Source organism: Lepus europaeus, chromosome 22, assembly GCF_033115175.1.
Source record: "Lepus europaeus isolate LE1 chromosome 22, mLepTim1.pri, whole genome shotgun sequence".
In the NCBI taxonomy this organism is placed as follows: Eukaryota; Metazoa; Chordata; class Mammalia; order Lagomorpha; family Leporidae; genus Lepus; species Lepus europaeus.
Window position 1 is genome coordinate 6,649,309 of NC_084848.1, and position 13,846 is coordinate 6,663,154.

A 13,846-nucleotide genomic window follows, 5' to 3' on the forward strand; every position below is an offset into this window, starting at 1 on the left:
GTCCTTAACTTAAAATCTAGTTAGAGAGATAAACTAAACACATAAAAAAGTAACTAGTGGTATGAGAAGAATAATAGCATGTGGAACTGTAAAACACATGTTAACCAATGTTGCTACAGGAGTTTGAAGGACTTCAGGAAGGAGATATTGGGGAGGAAGAAGTAAATACAGCTACTAAACTCCCCCTTCAAGGGGAGAGAGAAAGTGAATAATATTGTTTTGTTTGTGGCTTTCTTCCAGGATCACAAACTACAATGCTGAAAAAATTAGTGAAATATCAAATGCAAAAGATATTTATCACTGTCCTGATAACAAAGAGGAAGAGTAATAAAGGAAAATGAACAGAACTAAATGAGGAGACAGGAGACACAGAGGACTGAGGGAGGCTGGGAACAAATGGCCTAAAACTCAGAAAGGAAGCTCACTACCTCAGACATCTGGGAAATACCCGTGCCTACCCATTTTTCCTGTTGAATGTCCACGTAAAAAAGGCAGTAGAAGTGCAGTTACATGTATTAAAGCTGAAATAGTTCTAACTATAATCAAGAATACCAGTAACCAGGTCAGCTTAACGATGGGATTGTACACCAGCTCCACCTGTAAGACACAGCACTGGCACTTTCCTTCCAAGACATGGAAGCAGCTATGCAAATTAACCAAGTGCCAAGGGGTCAGAGGGAACCTCAAGATTCTAAGAAGTCTTAAGGAGGCTTTTTCTTCTCAGAACAGAAATCTTTTGAAGATCTAAAGAAACTAATCTTACCCAGAAATTTCAATTTGTCCTATCAAAGACAGACGCAGAGGCAAGCGTCTGGCCTAGCAGTTAAGATGCTCAAATCCCATACAGGAGAACCTGGGTTCGATACCCAGCTCCAGCTCCTGACTCCGGCTTCCTGCTAAAGCAAACCACGGGAGGCAGCGATGACAGCTCAGGTAAGCGGATCCTAACACCCTTGTGAGAGACCTGAAGTATCAGTCCCCAGCCTCAGCCCAGCCCCAGCTGCTGCAGGCAGCTGCAGGGGCACTCATTCTCACATTTTCCTTCCCTCCCTCCCTCCCTCTCTCTCTCTCTCTCCACCTCACAACTAGCTGGAGGGGCACCCATTCTCACATTTTCCCTCCCTCCCTCCCTCCCTCCCTCCCTCCCTCCCTCTCCCTCTCTCTCCCCCTCTCTTTCTCTCTCTCTCTCTCTCTCTCTCTCTCTCCACCTCTCAACTAAATATATATGTTAGCAAATCGGGGATGGCATTTCGCCTAGCATCCACATCCCACATCCGAGTATCTGGATTTGATCACAGACCCTAAGGGACAGAGGTGATGGCTCCAGTGACCAGTTTCCTGTCACCCAGATGGGAGAACTCTGGCCACTGTGCATTTGGGAGTGAATCTGAGATTGGAGTTTTCTCAAGTAAACAAAAAAATTGCTTTAATTTCTTAGCAAATCAATTCCACCATTATATAAAACAACAGAATATACCACGACTAAGTGGGATGTATGTTAAGATTACAAACACTGAACACTCAAATAGCAATCAATGTAATGACATATTAATATGTCAGAATAAAGGAGAAAAGTTTTATGATCCATCTCAAAAGATGCAGAAAAAGCAATCTGAAATCAACAGGCAAACTATAAACTGGGAGAAAATATTTACAACACAGACACCTGAAAAAGAATTTGTACCCAGAATAACTCTTTTACTCATCAATTATGAGAAGTAAAACAAACTAGTTATTTAAAAGGGAAAAAAAAAAAGGAGAGGGGCAAAAGACCTAGCAGACCTGCCACATGGATAAAATCTATATGAAGAACCAGGAAACAAAGAAAACGTGCTCAAAATCGCCAGTCATCAAGCAATGCAAACTGAAACCGCGGTGTCACTGCCGCGGGCCCGCCGTGACGGCTGGAAACCAAGTCCGCCGCAGCCTGACGGCAGCAGGTGCCACAGAGGAAGCACAGCAACCGGAGTTTTCACGCAGTGCTGGCGGAGGTGTAAAATGGCAACCACTGTGGAAATCTGTCTTAAACGTGCACCTCCCCTATAAACCACAATTCAGCTTCTGGGTATTTAGACAAGAGAAATAGAAATTTATATCCATAAAAATACTTGTACAAGAATGTTTATAGATGCCTTAGTCATAATAGCCCAAAACTGGAAGCAACGCACATGTTATCAACAAAGCAATAAAACTGAACAAATGACTGATAGACCTACAATACAGATGAATCTTCCAAACACTATGCTGAATATAAAGTCAGAGAAAAGGTAGTACATCTGAATAATACCACTTATTTAACATTCTAGAACAGAAGTAACTAATCCACAGCAAAAAATAAAAGATAAAAATTCAAACAAGCAGTGCCTGCAAGAGTGTGGGGAAGTAAGTCTGAAGGGAAACAGAGAAGGTGATGGAAACGGTGGATATTTTAGTATTTTATACCTTACACAGGGATATGCACTGATCTAAAGTCTTCAAACTGTTTACTTAATATCTGAGTCCATCCTTGTAAAAATTATGCCTCACTAAAAGAAGTTTAAAAAATTCAGGTCCAAAAAAAATTACTCCTAAGAGGTCAAATATGTTTCTTTTTGAAAAGAGTAAAACAAAAGAAACAACTTTGGGAAAATTCTAGTTTATGAGTTATGTAGCCTTCAGTAAAAAACAAGGGGGGATAGCAGCTAATTGTCCAAACAACAGATCTTACAAGCTCATCTATTACGCAACAACATGTTCTCCACACGTATCAAAGAACTGTGGAGGAGGAATGTTTCAAATGCTGGAGAATAAAAGACCCGTAATCAGTGAACAAAAAGCTAAAATGTCTTTTAGTTTACCAGTATATAAACTGAGCTCACTATTCAAAGTATGCTTCGTAATTACAACATCAGCAGAGCAAAGAGCACACAATAATAAAACGAAAAATTTAATTTCTAAATTGGAAAGGGATACAAAGAAAATTAAAAATAAGCAAAATGAAAAATCTGACTAAGTGAAAATCCAGAAGCAAACACAAAACAAAATACAATAAAATTACATTGTTGGTCTGGTCTTGTAGGACAGAAATATAAAAGGCATCTCATCTGCTGTAAATAGCTAAAAATATAAAGGAGCTAAATATTCCACGTCTGTACATCTCTATGCTCTCATTCACTTATCCTCAAATGCCAGTGCCATTCTAATTCTAAAGAAGAAGGATTTTATTAACTCAAGTTATTTAAAACTTTTATAGCTATTTGTGTGTCTCATTAAATATTTATGAGACATTATTAAAAATGTAATGCCTTACGGTTTAATTAATTCTAGGTATCAAAAACGATGTTTTACAAAATAAATATGAAATACTAGCATAACTTGTTGAGAAAAGAAAATGATTAGCTAAAATATTTTCTTACCACTTTCACAACGTAAGGTGCATCACTGCCAACTGACTTTGAAGAATTTGTATCAGCTGTTTAAAAAAAAGTGAAATTATTATCAGAAAAAGTAGCACTAATTAAAACACCATGTTACTATTAAGAAGTGTATTTCTAGAACACCTTAACAGATTTTAGTTCTCAAGTACATGTTTTAGGTATCACAACACACTGCATCGCATTTAAGACTTTCCTGTTCAAGCTTTAACACACTGAAATTCAAATACATCTTACAATTTCTAGTGTCTGCAATGTGACCATCAAGTAAGTACAACAAATTCTGAGTTTAAAAAGTTAAAGATTTCTTTAATCCAAAAGTACTCAGTCTTTGATATGCTAATATATATTATGATTTCTCCAGAGGATGATAAATGATGCAATTTCTTAAATTTAACCAACTACACAATCCTTTTAAGAAGGAACATCTGGGGAGCAGTCAAGGAGGTGACAGGTGTTCAGACTGAGGACACACATTCAAAGTCAACAGGATTTGCTGATGGGTTGGATGCAGAAGGTAAAATCTAACAACGATGGGGCCAGCGTTGTGGCAAAGCAGGTAAAGCCACCACCTGCAATGCTAGCATCCCATATGGGCACCAGTTCATGTCCCAGCTGCTCCACTTCCGATCCAGCTCCCCATTAATCACCTGGGAAAGCAGCAGAAGATGGCCCAGGGTCGATGCTATAGCGCAGCAGATTAAAGCCCTGGCCTGCAGCACTCGACTTCTCCACTTCCAACCCCGCTCTCTTACAGCCTGGGAAACGAGCGAAGGATGGCCCAAGCCCTTGGGCCCCTGCACCCAAGTGGGAGACCTGGAAGAAGCTCCTGGCTCCTGGCTTTGAATTGGCTTGGCTCCAGCCATTGTGGCCATTTGGAGAGTAAACCAGCGGATGGAAGACCCCTTCCCCTCACCTCTTTGTCTCTCTCTACCTCTCTCTGTAACTCTTTCAAATACATAAAATAAATCCTTAAAAAAAAAAAAAAAAGAAGATGGCCCAAGTGTTTGGGCCCCTGCCACCCGCATGGGAGATGGAGATGAAGCTCCTGGCGCTGGCCTGGCCCTGTCCTGGCTGTAGCAGCCATCTAGGAAGTGAAGCAGCAGATGGAAAACCTCTCTTTCTCGGTCTCTCCCTCTCTATAAATAACTTTAACTTTCAATATAAATAAATAGATCTTAAATTTTAAAAAAGTCTAAGGATGCCTCCAGGATTTTGGCCTGAGCTGGTTACTAACATAGAGAGAACTACAGGAGGAGCTCCTGATCTGAAGTTTGAGATGCTTATTAAACACCCAAGTTCAGACTTTAAGAGGCAACGTTAGTTAGACAAGTCTTGAGCTCAGAGAGTGGTGTAAGTTAGAGAAATAAATGTGAGTCATCAACACAGAAATGCTACCAATTTAAAGCCATGAGACGGGAAGAGATCCCCTAGGGAATGAGAGTCGACAGAGAAAAGCAGCCATCCTAGGACTGAGCCTTAAGGCGTTCTCACATTAGAAGTGGAAGAGATGAAGGGGGACAGGCCATGGAAGCCAAGACACTACAATCAGCCGAGAAGCAGCAGTACTGGGAAGGGCTGCAGCTAAAATACTGCAGACTGAAGAGGAGACATTCACGCACAAGAATGGCCGACCTGGGCAGATGAAGGGGTCTGAGCGCCTTGCAGACTGCCCCAGGGAATGTCACTGAGACAGCGAATTAGTAATAAAGCAAGTTTAGATGAAGATAGCATCCCAATGATACCACACAATTCAAATGAGGAAAGGAGGGGGAGGAGTCTCAATAATTCATTCAAACAATATGTGCTGCAAAATAAGCCAGGCACCAGGAAAACAGCAGGACTGGTGCCATCATCAAGAAGCATTTATTCTGGAAGAAAAAGAAGTAATTTTGATGCAGTGCAGAAACTATACTGAAAGGACTATAAACATGTAGTGCCTATCCTAAGCTCATTTTTGGAAAACTGCCGGAAAAGCAGCATCATATAAGCTCAAATCTCACGGAGGAACTCTCAAACACTGCTGGTGAGAATGTGAGCGGGGCAGTCCTACTGGCAAACAGTCAGAGGTTCCTCCCAAAACTACAAGTATCTCCACCACCTTATCTAGCAAGCACATTACTGGATATCCAAAGCAAATGGAGCCAGCGGACACCTACACTCCCACGTTTATCACAGACCTACTCACCACAGTCAACCTATGCTATCACTCTGGTGTCTACTGAAGGGGGAACGGGTGCAGGAAATGTGCTATGTACACACACTGGGATATTAGCTATGTTGTCATCGGCAACAACATGGAACTAGAGGACCTAACACTGAGTGAACTACGTCAGCACAGAAAGACAAAAATACCTCACAGTTTCTCTTACGTTAGGAAGATCAAAAGTTTATCTCACACAAGTAGAGAACAGAAGAATGGTTCTCAAACCTCGGAAGGGTGTGGAGAAGAGGGATGGAGAGAGGATGGTTAATGAGCACAGGAGTACAACTGGGTAGGGGGAGTAACTGCTAATGTTCTATAGCCCAGGAGGACAACTATGAGTGACAATTTATATATTCAACACAGCCAGAGCACAGGATTTTGAATGTCCCTATTACAAAGAATGACAAATGTCTGAGGTGATAGATATGCCAACTACCCTGATATGATCACTGTACATTATACACAAGTATTGAAATGTCACATCGTATCCCCTAAATATGTGTATCAATTAAAAAATCCATTTTAGGTGTGGGCGTGGTGTTGCAGTGGGTTAAGCCATCACCTGGGACACCAGCATCCCGTCTCAGAGGGCCCCTTCATGTCCCAGCTACTCTACTTTTTTTTTTTTTTTTTGAGAAAGAGATCCGAAGCCAGGAGCCAGGTGCTTCCTCCTGGTCTCCCATGCAGGTGCAGGGCCCAAGCACCTGGGCCATCCTCCCCTGCCCTCCCGGGCCACAGCAGAGCAGCTACTCTATTTCTGATGCCACTTCTTACTAATGTGCCTAGAAGGCAGCAAATGATGATCCAAGTACTTGGGTTCCTGGCATCCACGTGGGAGACGCAGTGGAGCTCTGGTTCCTGGCTTCAGCCTGACCCAGCCCAAGTTACTGTGACCCCTTGGAGAATGAAGCAGAAGAAAAAATTTCACTCTAACCCCGTCACTCTGCCTTTCAAATAAATAAATAATCTTCAAACACACACACACACAAAACATTTCTAAGAGATAGATACCTGCGCTCCCATATTCACCAAAACATTATCCATAATAGCCAAGATATGGAAACAACTTGAATGTCTATAAAGGGATGAATGGTTGAAGAAAATACGGTCTACACAAACAAGAAAATCACACAGCTTAAAAGACAAGGAAGTCATGCATTTGGCATGGATAAACAAGGAAAACATTACGCCGCATGGAATAAGCCAGTCACAGAAGGATGAGCTATCTAAAACAGTCAAACACGTAGAAGGCAAAGAACAGAACAATGGTGGCCAGGGCTGAGGGGAGGAGAAGTCAGGGTCTTCCTAGCCATCGGGTAAAAAGCTCACTTATACAAGACGGTGAGTTCTAGAGATCTCCCATTCAACATCAGGCCTGCATTTATATACTGGATTGTGCACTTAAAAATCCCTTAAGAAGGTGGGTAAGTGCTCTTACCACCCCACCACCCCTGACAAAAAGAAAAGAGCAAGAGAACTTCTGGAATAACAGAGCTGGTTACCATCCTGATCACAGCAACGGCTTCACAGCTGCTGGCCCATGTCTAAACTCATCAAATAGAGGTTTTTGTATAGCAATACTATCTCAATAAAGCTGCTAAACAATTTCTACAAAAGTTCGACACAATATAAAATATTCTATTAATAACTATTTTAACTATATGTTGAAACAATTTATGTTTGACATACTAGGTTAAGTAATATTCTATTAAAATTTTTTTAAAAAGAAAGCATCATACACAAAGATCCCAAAGGCAGCATGACAGCCAGGCAAAGATTTTGAGACAGTAAAAGGGATGGAAATAAAAGTTGCACAAGAAAGGTCTGGTGTGCCACTCTTTAGCACTTTATTCTAAGGGCACTGGGAAACCATTACAGAGGCTTCAACTGGATGGGTATGTGCCTGGTCACTCAACCCCACTGTGAATGACAAGATACGAGAGAACAAGACTGGACAGAGAAGGCCCACTGCTACCACCAGAGTCCAGACAAGACCTAAGGGCCTGACCTCAGGTGTGGCAACAAAGATGGAGAGAAATGAATGGATCAGAAGTCTACCCAACTGATAAGACTAGATGAGGCATTAGGGATATTGGTGACGGGATATTTAAGAACATCTTCCTGGTTTCTCCCTTGAGAGATGCCATTCATTCAGATAATCCTCTTCTGATCGTGAGAGGATCAGGAAATGGAAATGACAGAAACTTTAGACATGCCTACAGGACATCCAGGATGCAGGCCACTGGCCATGGTCTGGACTCAAGAGAGCAAATACCAGGCTATGGATAAACCATATCTAAATCAACAGAAAGGAGCCATGAGGTCCAACGATGTCACTCAGAGAGAATACACAGAATGAAAAGTCAGCCACGAAAGGGAAGCTGGAAGACACAGAAGTACCCACAAAGCCAACCGAGCACAGCCGGGGAGCAGGAACGTTATCATGGAAGACCAGGGAAGCCAGCTTTACGAGAAAGCTGAACAGCACCAACTGCTGCAGGAAGAAAAAAATCAAAGGAAATTTAAACCCAATCTTCTTAATTCGTTAACAGAATGGCTGTTTCAGTGTTACCAGCAGGCAGAGAGAGAAAAACTGCAGGATAAATACTTCCCAAAAGCAGAGGCCACTGGCCTGCAGGGGTCACATGCAGGATGCAGTACAGCACTAATGTTTAAGCAACATTCCATAAACACAGCTCCAAGAGCTGCACCTGAACGACTGAGGCCACTGCTCCTGGAGGGAAAGAGCCACTGCTCTGTGATCCGTGCCAGCAGCTCTCAGACTTAGCTATCAGGAGGGCTGCGTCAAACACACTGCTGGGTCCAACCCCCTCCAGTGTGATCTTAGGTCTAGAACAGGACCCAAGAACTTGCAGATGATGCTAACCTACGTTACTATAGTAAATATTCTGAGTAAGATGTTTGCTTGAAATAAGAATTCCAGTGCCAAAAATAAATTTTTTAAAGTTAAATAATTTAACAAAATCAAGATTAGAGGTAGAGTAAGGATACAGAATGGAAAAGTTAGAGAGCAGTATCAAAAGGAAACACGAAATGCGTCTATCATGACAAGTACTCTTGGTTAAGCAGACAGCTTTAGAAGCAGTCTGGTGAAATATTTTTTAATAATTCAGTTAACCTATAGAACTTCAGGGCTGCAAAATGGATCTCCAAAAATCTCAAGATATGTGTGCCAGTGAACAGCACGTGTGACCAGACCTAATATGCAGTTTCTAGGTTGTTCTAGCTCATTCTCCTAATCCCACTATGACTATTAGGTTTCTATAGGAAGAAAAAGAAAACCTGTATCTGTAAAAGATCTGAAAAGCCCCAAATCAGGCTGACACAAAGGGAATAAACTCTAACTGCAGGGAGGTGGGGAGGAAAGATGGACGCTGCTTGCTTTGGGCCTCAAAGAGATTGAGAGCTCATGGAATATCTTAAAAACCTCAAGTCGCAGCGCTCGGGAATGACATCCCAGATATCTGTCTCTTCTGTGATTAAACCACAATCTTCCACTCTTAGGTCAGAGACGCCCTCTGGCTGAATCACACCTGGCTGACTGCAGACGACCAGGAACGCCCTGAGCAGCTCCCAGCCGCTGTGGTAAGACGGCACGGGAATCTCTGCAAGGACAAGGAGGACAGTCTTATACTCACCGAGATAGATACAACCAAAGCCGCCTTGGCCAATGGGTAAGCCCAGCTTCCACTCCTTCTTTGACAAGTCAGTCACTATCTCCCCAGCTGCAAACTGCTCTGCGAGACGTCTTTTTGCTGGGCCCTGTCTCCCAGCCTGAGCTGCTTTTACACGAGGCATTTTCACTGTAACAAAAAAAAAAAAGCAATACTCATCATCTTAAAAGTACACAAAATATTTTTCTCTATGGAAAGTCCTGTGCAAATACCTATCTACCCCTTAAAAGAGAAAGCTGGTTCAAATCTTGTCTGATTCTACCTTTACTTTGAAGAGGAGACATTAAATAAAAGATCTATGCAATTATCTCCAAGAAAAAAATTGTCTTTAAGTTCCAGTGGCATAATATCATTTGTACTAAAAATGCTACTTAAAAACAAATGAATTGTTCTACAAAGTTGAGGGAAAACGGATGTTCAATTAGAATGCACACTTTATAGAATGGAATACACAGAATGCATGTGTGTGTGTGTGTGTGTGTAAAGGTCCATACTGATGAAACCAATAAGCACATAGTGCAGAGGCTGAAAACACAAAACAACGAAACCCCAGGAAAAAGGGCGAGGGTTCTTAGGGCATGACGGGAGATGGTGCCCACAGGTTCCCGCCCACCCTCATGACAGAGAAGACGACACCATCAGCCCCATTTAACACAGGAGGAATGTACGGCTCCACAAACTAGTAAGACTACGTGGCTCCCAAGTCTCAAACAGGTGTGCTCCACAATGCCCAAAGTCACTCACAAACAGCACCTCTCTCAAGGGCCGACAAGGAGAAATCATGACTACATAGTCATTTGGGTTTACAGGAAAGGAAAACCCAGTACAACCCAGCATTCCTGCCTCCTTCTCACCATCATTTAGGACATGAGCCTCGACTAACCTATCTCACGAACCTAAAGGAGCACCCAACATTCAGGGAGCTGTGCTTTCACTGTGAGAGCACTGGACTGGAACCAAAGACTGGAATGCCAGGCACTTCGCTCTGCTTCAGAGCCTCCGGTGGAACTCACTTCACTGAGGGAAGAAGCTGAATGCGTGCTCCACGTGCCACACGTGATTGCACATGTGTTATGTGATTTCATTAACTGAAAAGGAGTTAAAACAAATACTTGTTATGATTCCACAGTTCCCTAAAAAGGTACTCAAGACACATCAAAGAAGTGTGGTAAGATCTGTTCAGATTGTCTACAATACCTGAAAAGGTTATTCAGCTGAAAGAAATTGTTCAGATCTGACAATTTACATTACATAAACAGTTCAGTCTTGAGCCTAGATATGCCAAATACATGTACACGACACTGGACTGAAAATGCTCAGGAAATACCATCATTCCACGCACACGACTTCCACATATACAAATGCCTTTCTTAATCAGAGATTTTTTAAGTGTTTTCCTAGAGAATACTGCTCCATCTTTGTTGTCTAAATCTTCTGTAGGTTAACAAAAACAACACGTTCAAAGTAAATAAATGTACTTCTCTTATTTCATGTCAGTTCTCTTCATTTGTTTTTAATCATGTTAAAATCTTGAATAGAATTCAGTGCCAACCATGACAGCCCAGACTCAAAGCAACAAAAAAAGGTGATTTTTAACACCTATGGTAGGTCTAGTAAAAGAAACAACTAAAAGAGCACTTTCACATACTCAAATGGACTCCTTCTAGACTTTATCCAACTTTATCAAGTCACCAGAGGAATCTCCTATTTATTTCCTTACAGTAGCCAAACAGTTTAAAAAAAATTTTTTAAAGATGCATTCTATTTATTTGAAAGGCAGAGCCACCGGGGCGGGGGTGGGAAGGAGGACGACAGAATGCTCTTCCATCCGCTGGTTCACTCCTCAAACGGCTGAAACATCCAGGACTGGGCCAAGCCAAGGCCAGGAGCCAAGAGCTTCATCTGGGTCTCACATGGGTGACAGGAGCCCAAGTACTTGGACCATCTTCTGCTGCTTTCCCAGGCACATTAGCAGGGAGCTGGATCAGAAATGGAACAGCTGGGACTGTCCCCAACCTATGGGATGCCAGCATTGCAGGCAGCAGCTTAACACATTATGCCACAACACCAACCCCTAAACTTAAAATTTTTATATATTTCTATAACCCAAAATAGTTACTGGACAATCTTTTGTGTTTTTCTGTAATTCCTTTCCAGAAAGAACCAAAAAACCAACATATTTTAAGTGAAATAGTCTGGCCCACTATAAATTGTGGTCAATACAAAGTGTTTTTCCTCCAAATAAAGCTGTTGGCTTTTATTTTTAGTTTTATTCCTGTAGCCAAGTAATTGAAACTAATTGTAATAATTAATTAAGACTTGGACTGACTTCTTTCTTTCCTACAAACAGTTCCACAGAGCGGCCTCATCGCTGTCAGTCTACTGAATGCTTCTCAAAGCCATGCAGGGCCCCACCACCCGGACAGCACCCATCCCGTCAGAATCTCCGACAAGCCCTGTCCACCTGGTGCAGGCAGCAGCACAGCTGTGCACTACCCTGGACCCCCACCCCATAAAACCAGACAGGACAACTGGACAGCAAACCTCAAAACCCATGGATAACACCTAAAACCCACAACCCCAAAATCTGAGTGGCTGAGGACAGGCCGCAGAGAGCAACAAGATCTGTGTGGTATCAGCAGCTGTCATGAAGGGAGCAGAAGGAGCTCCGCTGCCTCTGATGAACCTGAGACTCCCAAAACCACAAAGAGGAACTTCGTAGGAGGCACAAGACAAGTGAGGACGGTCGTTAAAACGAGGAGGAGCCTGCACAGCCCACAGCAGGCAAGGACAGGGGTTTGTAGCTGGAGCAAGCGGGACTCTGAAAACCAACCCGAGTCCCATCCAGGCCACAGCTCCTGCTGAAGAGAAGCACAAAATGAGCATCAGGAGGATCCGACAAATAAAGGACAAGTTCAGATAAAAGTGCGGCGTTGAGTCAGTCTCCAGACTGTGCAACACTACCCAGAAACAAAGGGAGAGGCGGCTCTGGAGGACGAGCCACGGTAGACCTGGACCATACCAGCTAAAGTTAACTTACAAAAAGGAAAACTAACTGCACATAAAACCCACCCACAGAAAGGATCAAGGCTGGGCCCACACAAAGTTCACGCCAGAAAAATAAAACAAAAGGAGAAAATATCCCTTCAGTAAAGCAAGTCAGAAAAACACGCCTCCCAAAAATTTGACAGCTACTTGTATCAATATTTCAAATTAAGCTAAAAAAAATGAAAAGTCTATACAAAAACTAAACTATCAGGTAGTAGTAGAAAAAAGAAAATGTTAAATAAGGCAAAATCATTTCAGAAATGGAGACTAAATTAGAAGGAACACAACTGAATAAAGTTTTGAAATGACTTAACAGAAACAGAAAGCAAGAAGGAAAAACGGAAAAATTAAAAAGGGCAAAATAATAAAAACGATCCTAATGCAATCATAAGGACCAGCACGGTGCAGCAGCTCAGGGCACCACCTGAGCCATTCAAGAATACTAGTTCAAGTCCCAGCTGCCCTGCTTCCAATACGGCTCCCTGCTAATACACCCGCAAGGACAGTGGACGATAACCCCAAGTGCTCGGGCCCCTGCCACAGACGTGGGTGACTCCGATGGGGCTTTGGGCTCTTGGCTTGGGTCTGGCACAGGTCCAGCCATCACAGCTACTAGGGGTGTGAACCAGCAGAAGGAAGATCTCTCTCCCTCTCTGTCACTCTGGTTTTCAAATAAATACATCTTTAAAGAAAGGGGAAAAAATATTCACAAATTTAGAATACAGGAGGAAAAAAGCTAAATATACATGTAACAAAGAAATCAACGCAAGGCAACAGATTACTAAAAATACTTCTTCAACAAAACTTTTCGCACTTAAAATTAAAGTGAAACTACATTATGAAAGGCCATATCAAAATGGACCCAGAAAAGCCACCACTAAGATACAATCCAGCAAAATCACTCAGCTAAGTACACAAGAATACATTCTTTGAGCCCCAAGCCCCCACCATCTCAGGGGGCCCCTGGGGACTGAGCAATGGCTGTGCCAAGGCACAGAAGCTGCTGCGGCTGGGTGTCAAAGCGCAGTGAATTAATAAACAGCCCCTCAGTAACTTCTCTCATGAAGTGCAAAGTCACACAGGACACTTCACTGAAGGCGGCCAGTTCACCATACACTCACATGGGGCAGTCTAACATGATAAACCATTCCTGGGAAGAAAAAGTTATATATATATGGCATATAATAGTTCTTTAGTATACTTACTGGATTCTGTTAGTATTTTATTTAGGAACAAAACTGATAAATTCATAAGACTGAGCTGCAGTTTATAATCTGTGATACATGTTTCAGTATCAATGTTATGTCCACTTCACAAAACGCCTAGACGCTCTTCGTTTAGCACAATCTGAAGTATTTTATGGCAGTTGAGTGGCCCAGTCCTTAAAGATTTTAAAGACCTCAATTGTGAAAATCTGACAATGTTTAGTGTGATAAGGATTTGAAACTACTAGGACTCTCACGCACAACACACTGCTTGAACCA

The 13,846-nt window shown here is 42.3% G+C and overlaps 1 protein-coding gene across 6 annotated transcripts in view; it reads right to left on the reverse strand.

Moving 5' to 3' along the window:
* The window catches only part of VRK1 (VRK serine/threonine kinase 1), an 81,737-nt gene that overhangs the window by 37,798 nt on the left and 30,093 nt on the right, over nucleotides 1-13,846 (reverse strand). For all 6 annotated transcript variants that reach the window (XM_062181424.1, XM_062181423.1, XM_062181425.1 and 3 more), the window contains 2 exons: nucleotides 9,279-9,443; nucleotides 3,396-3,451 (listed from right to left, as the gene is read on the reverse strand). In XM_062181424.1, the coding sequence (XP_062037408.1) occupies nucleotides 3,396-3,451; nucleotides 9,279-9,443 (221 nt within the window). The remainder of the gene's footprint in view (nucleotides 1-3,395; nucleotides 3,452-9,278; nucleotides 9,444-13,846) is intronic.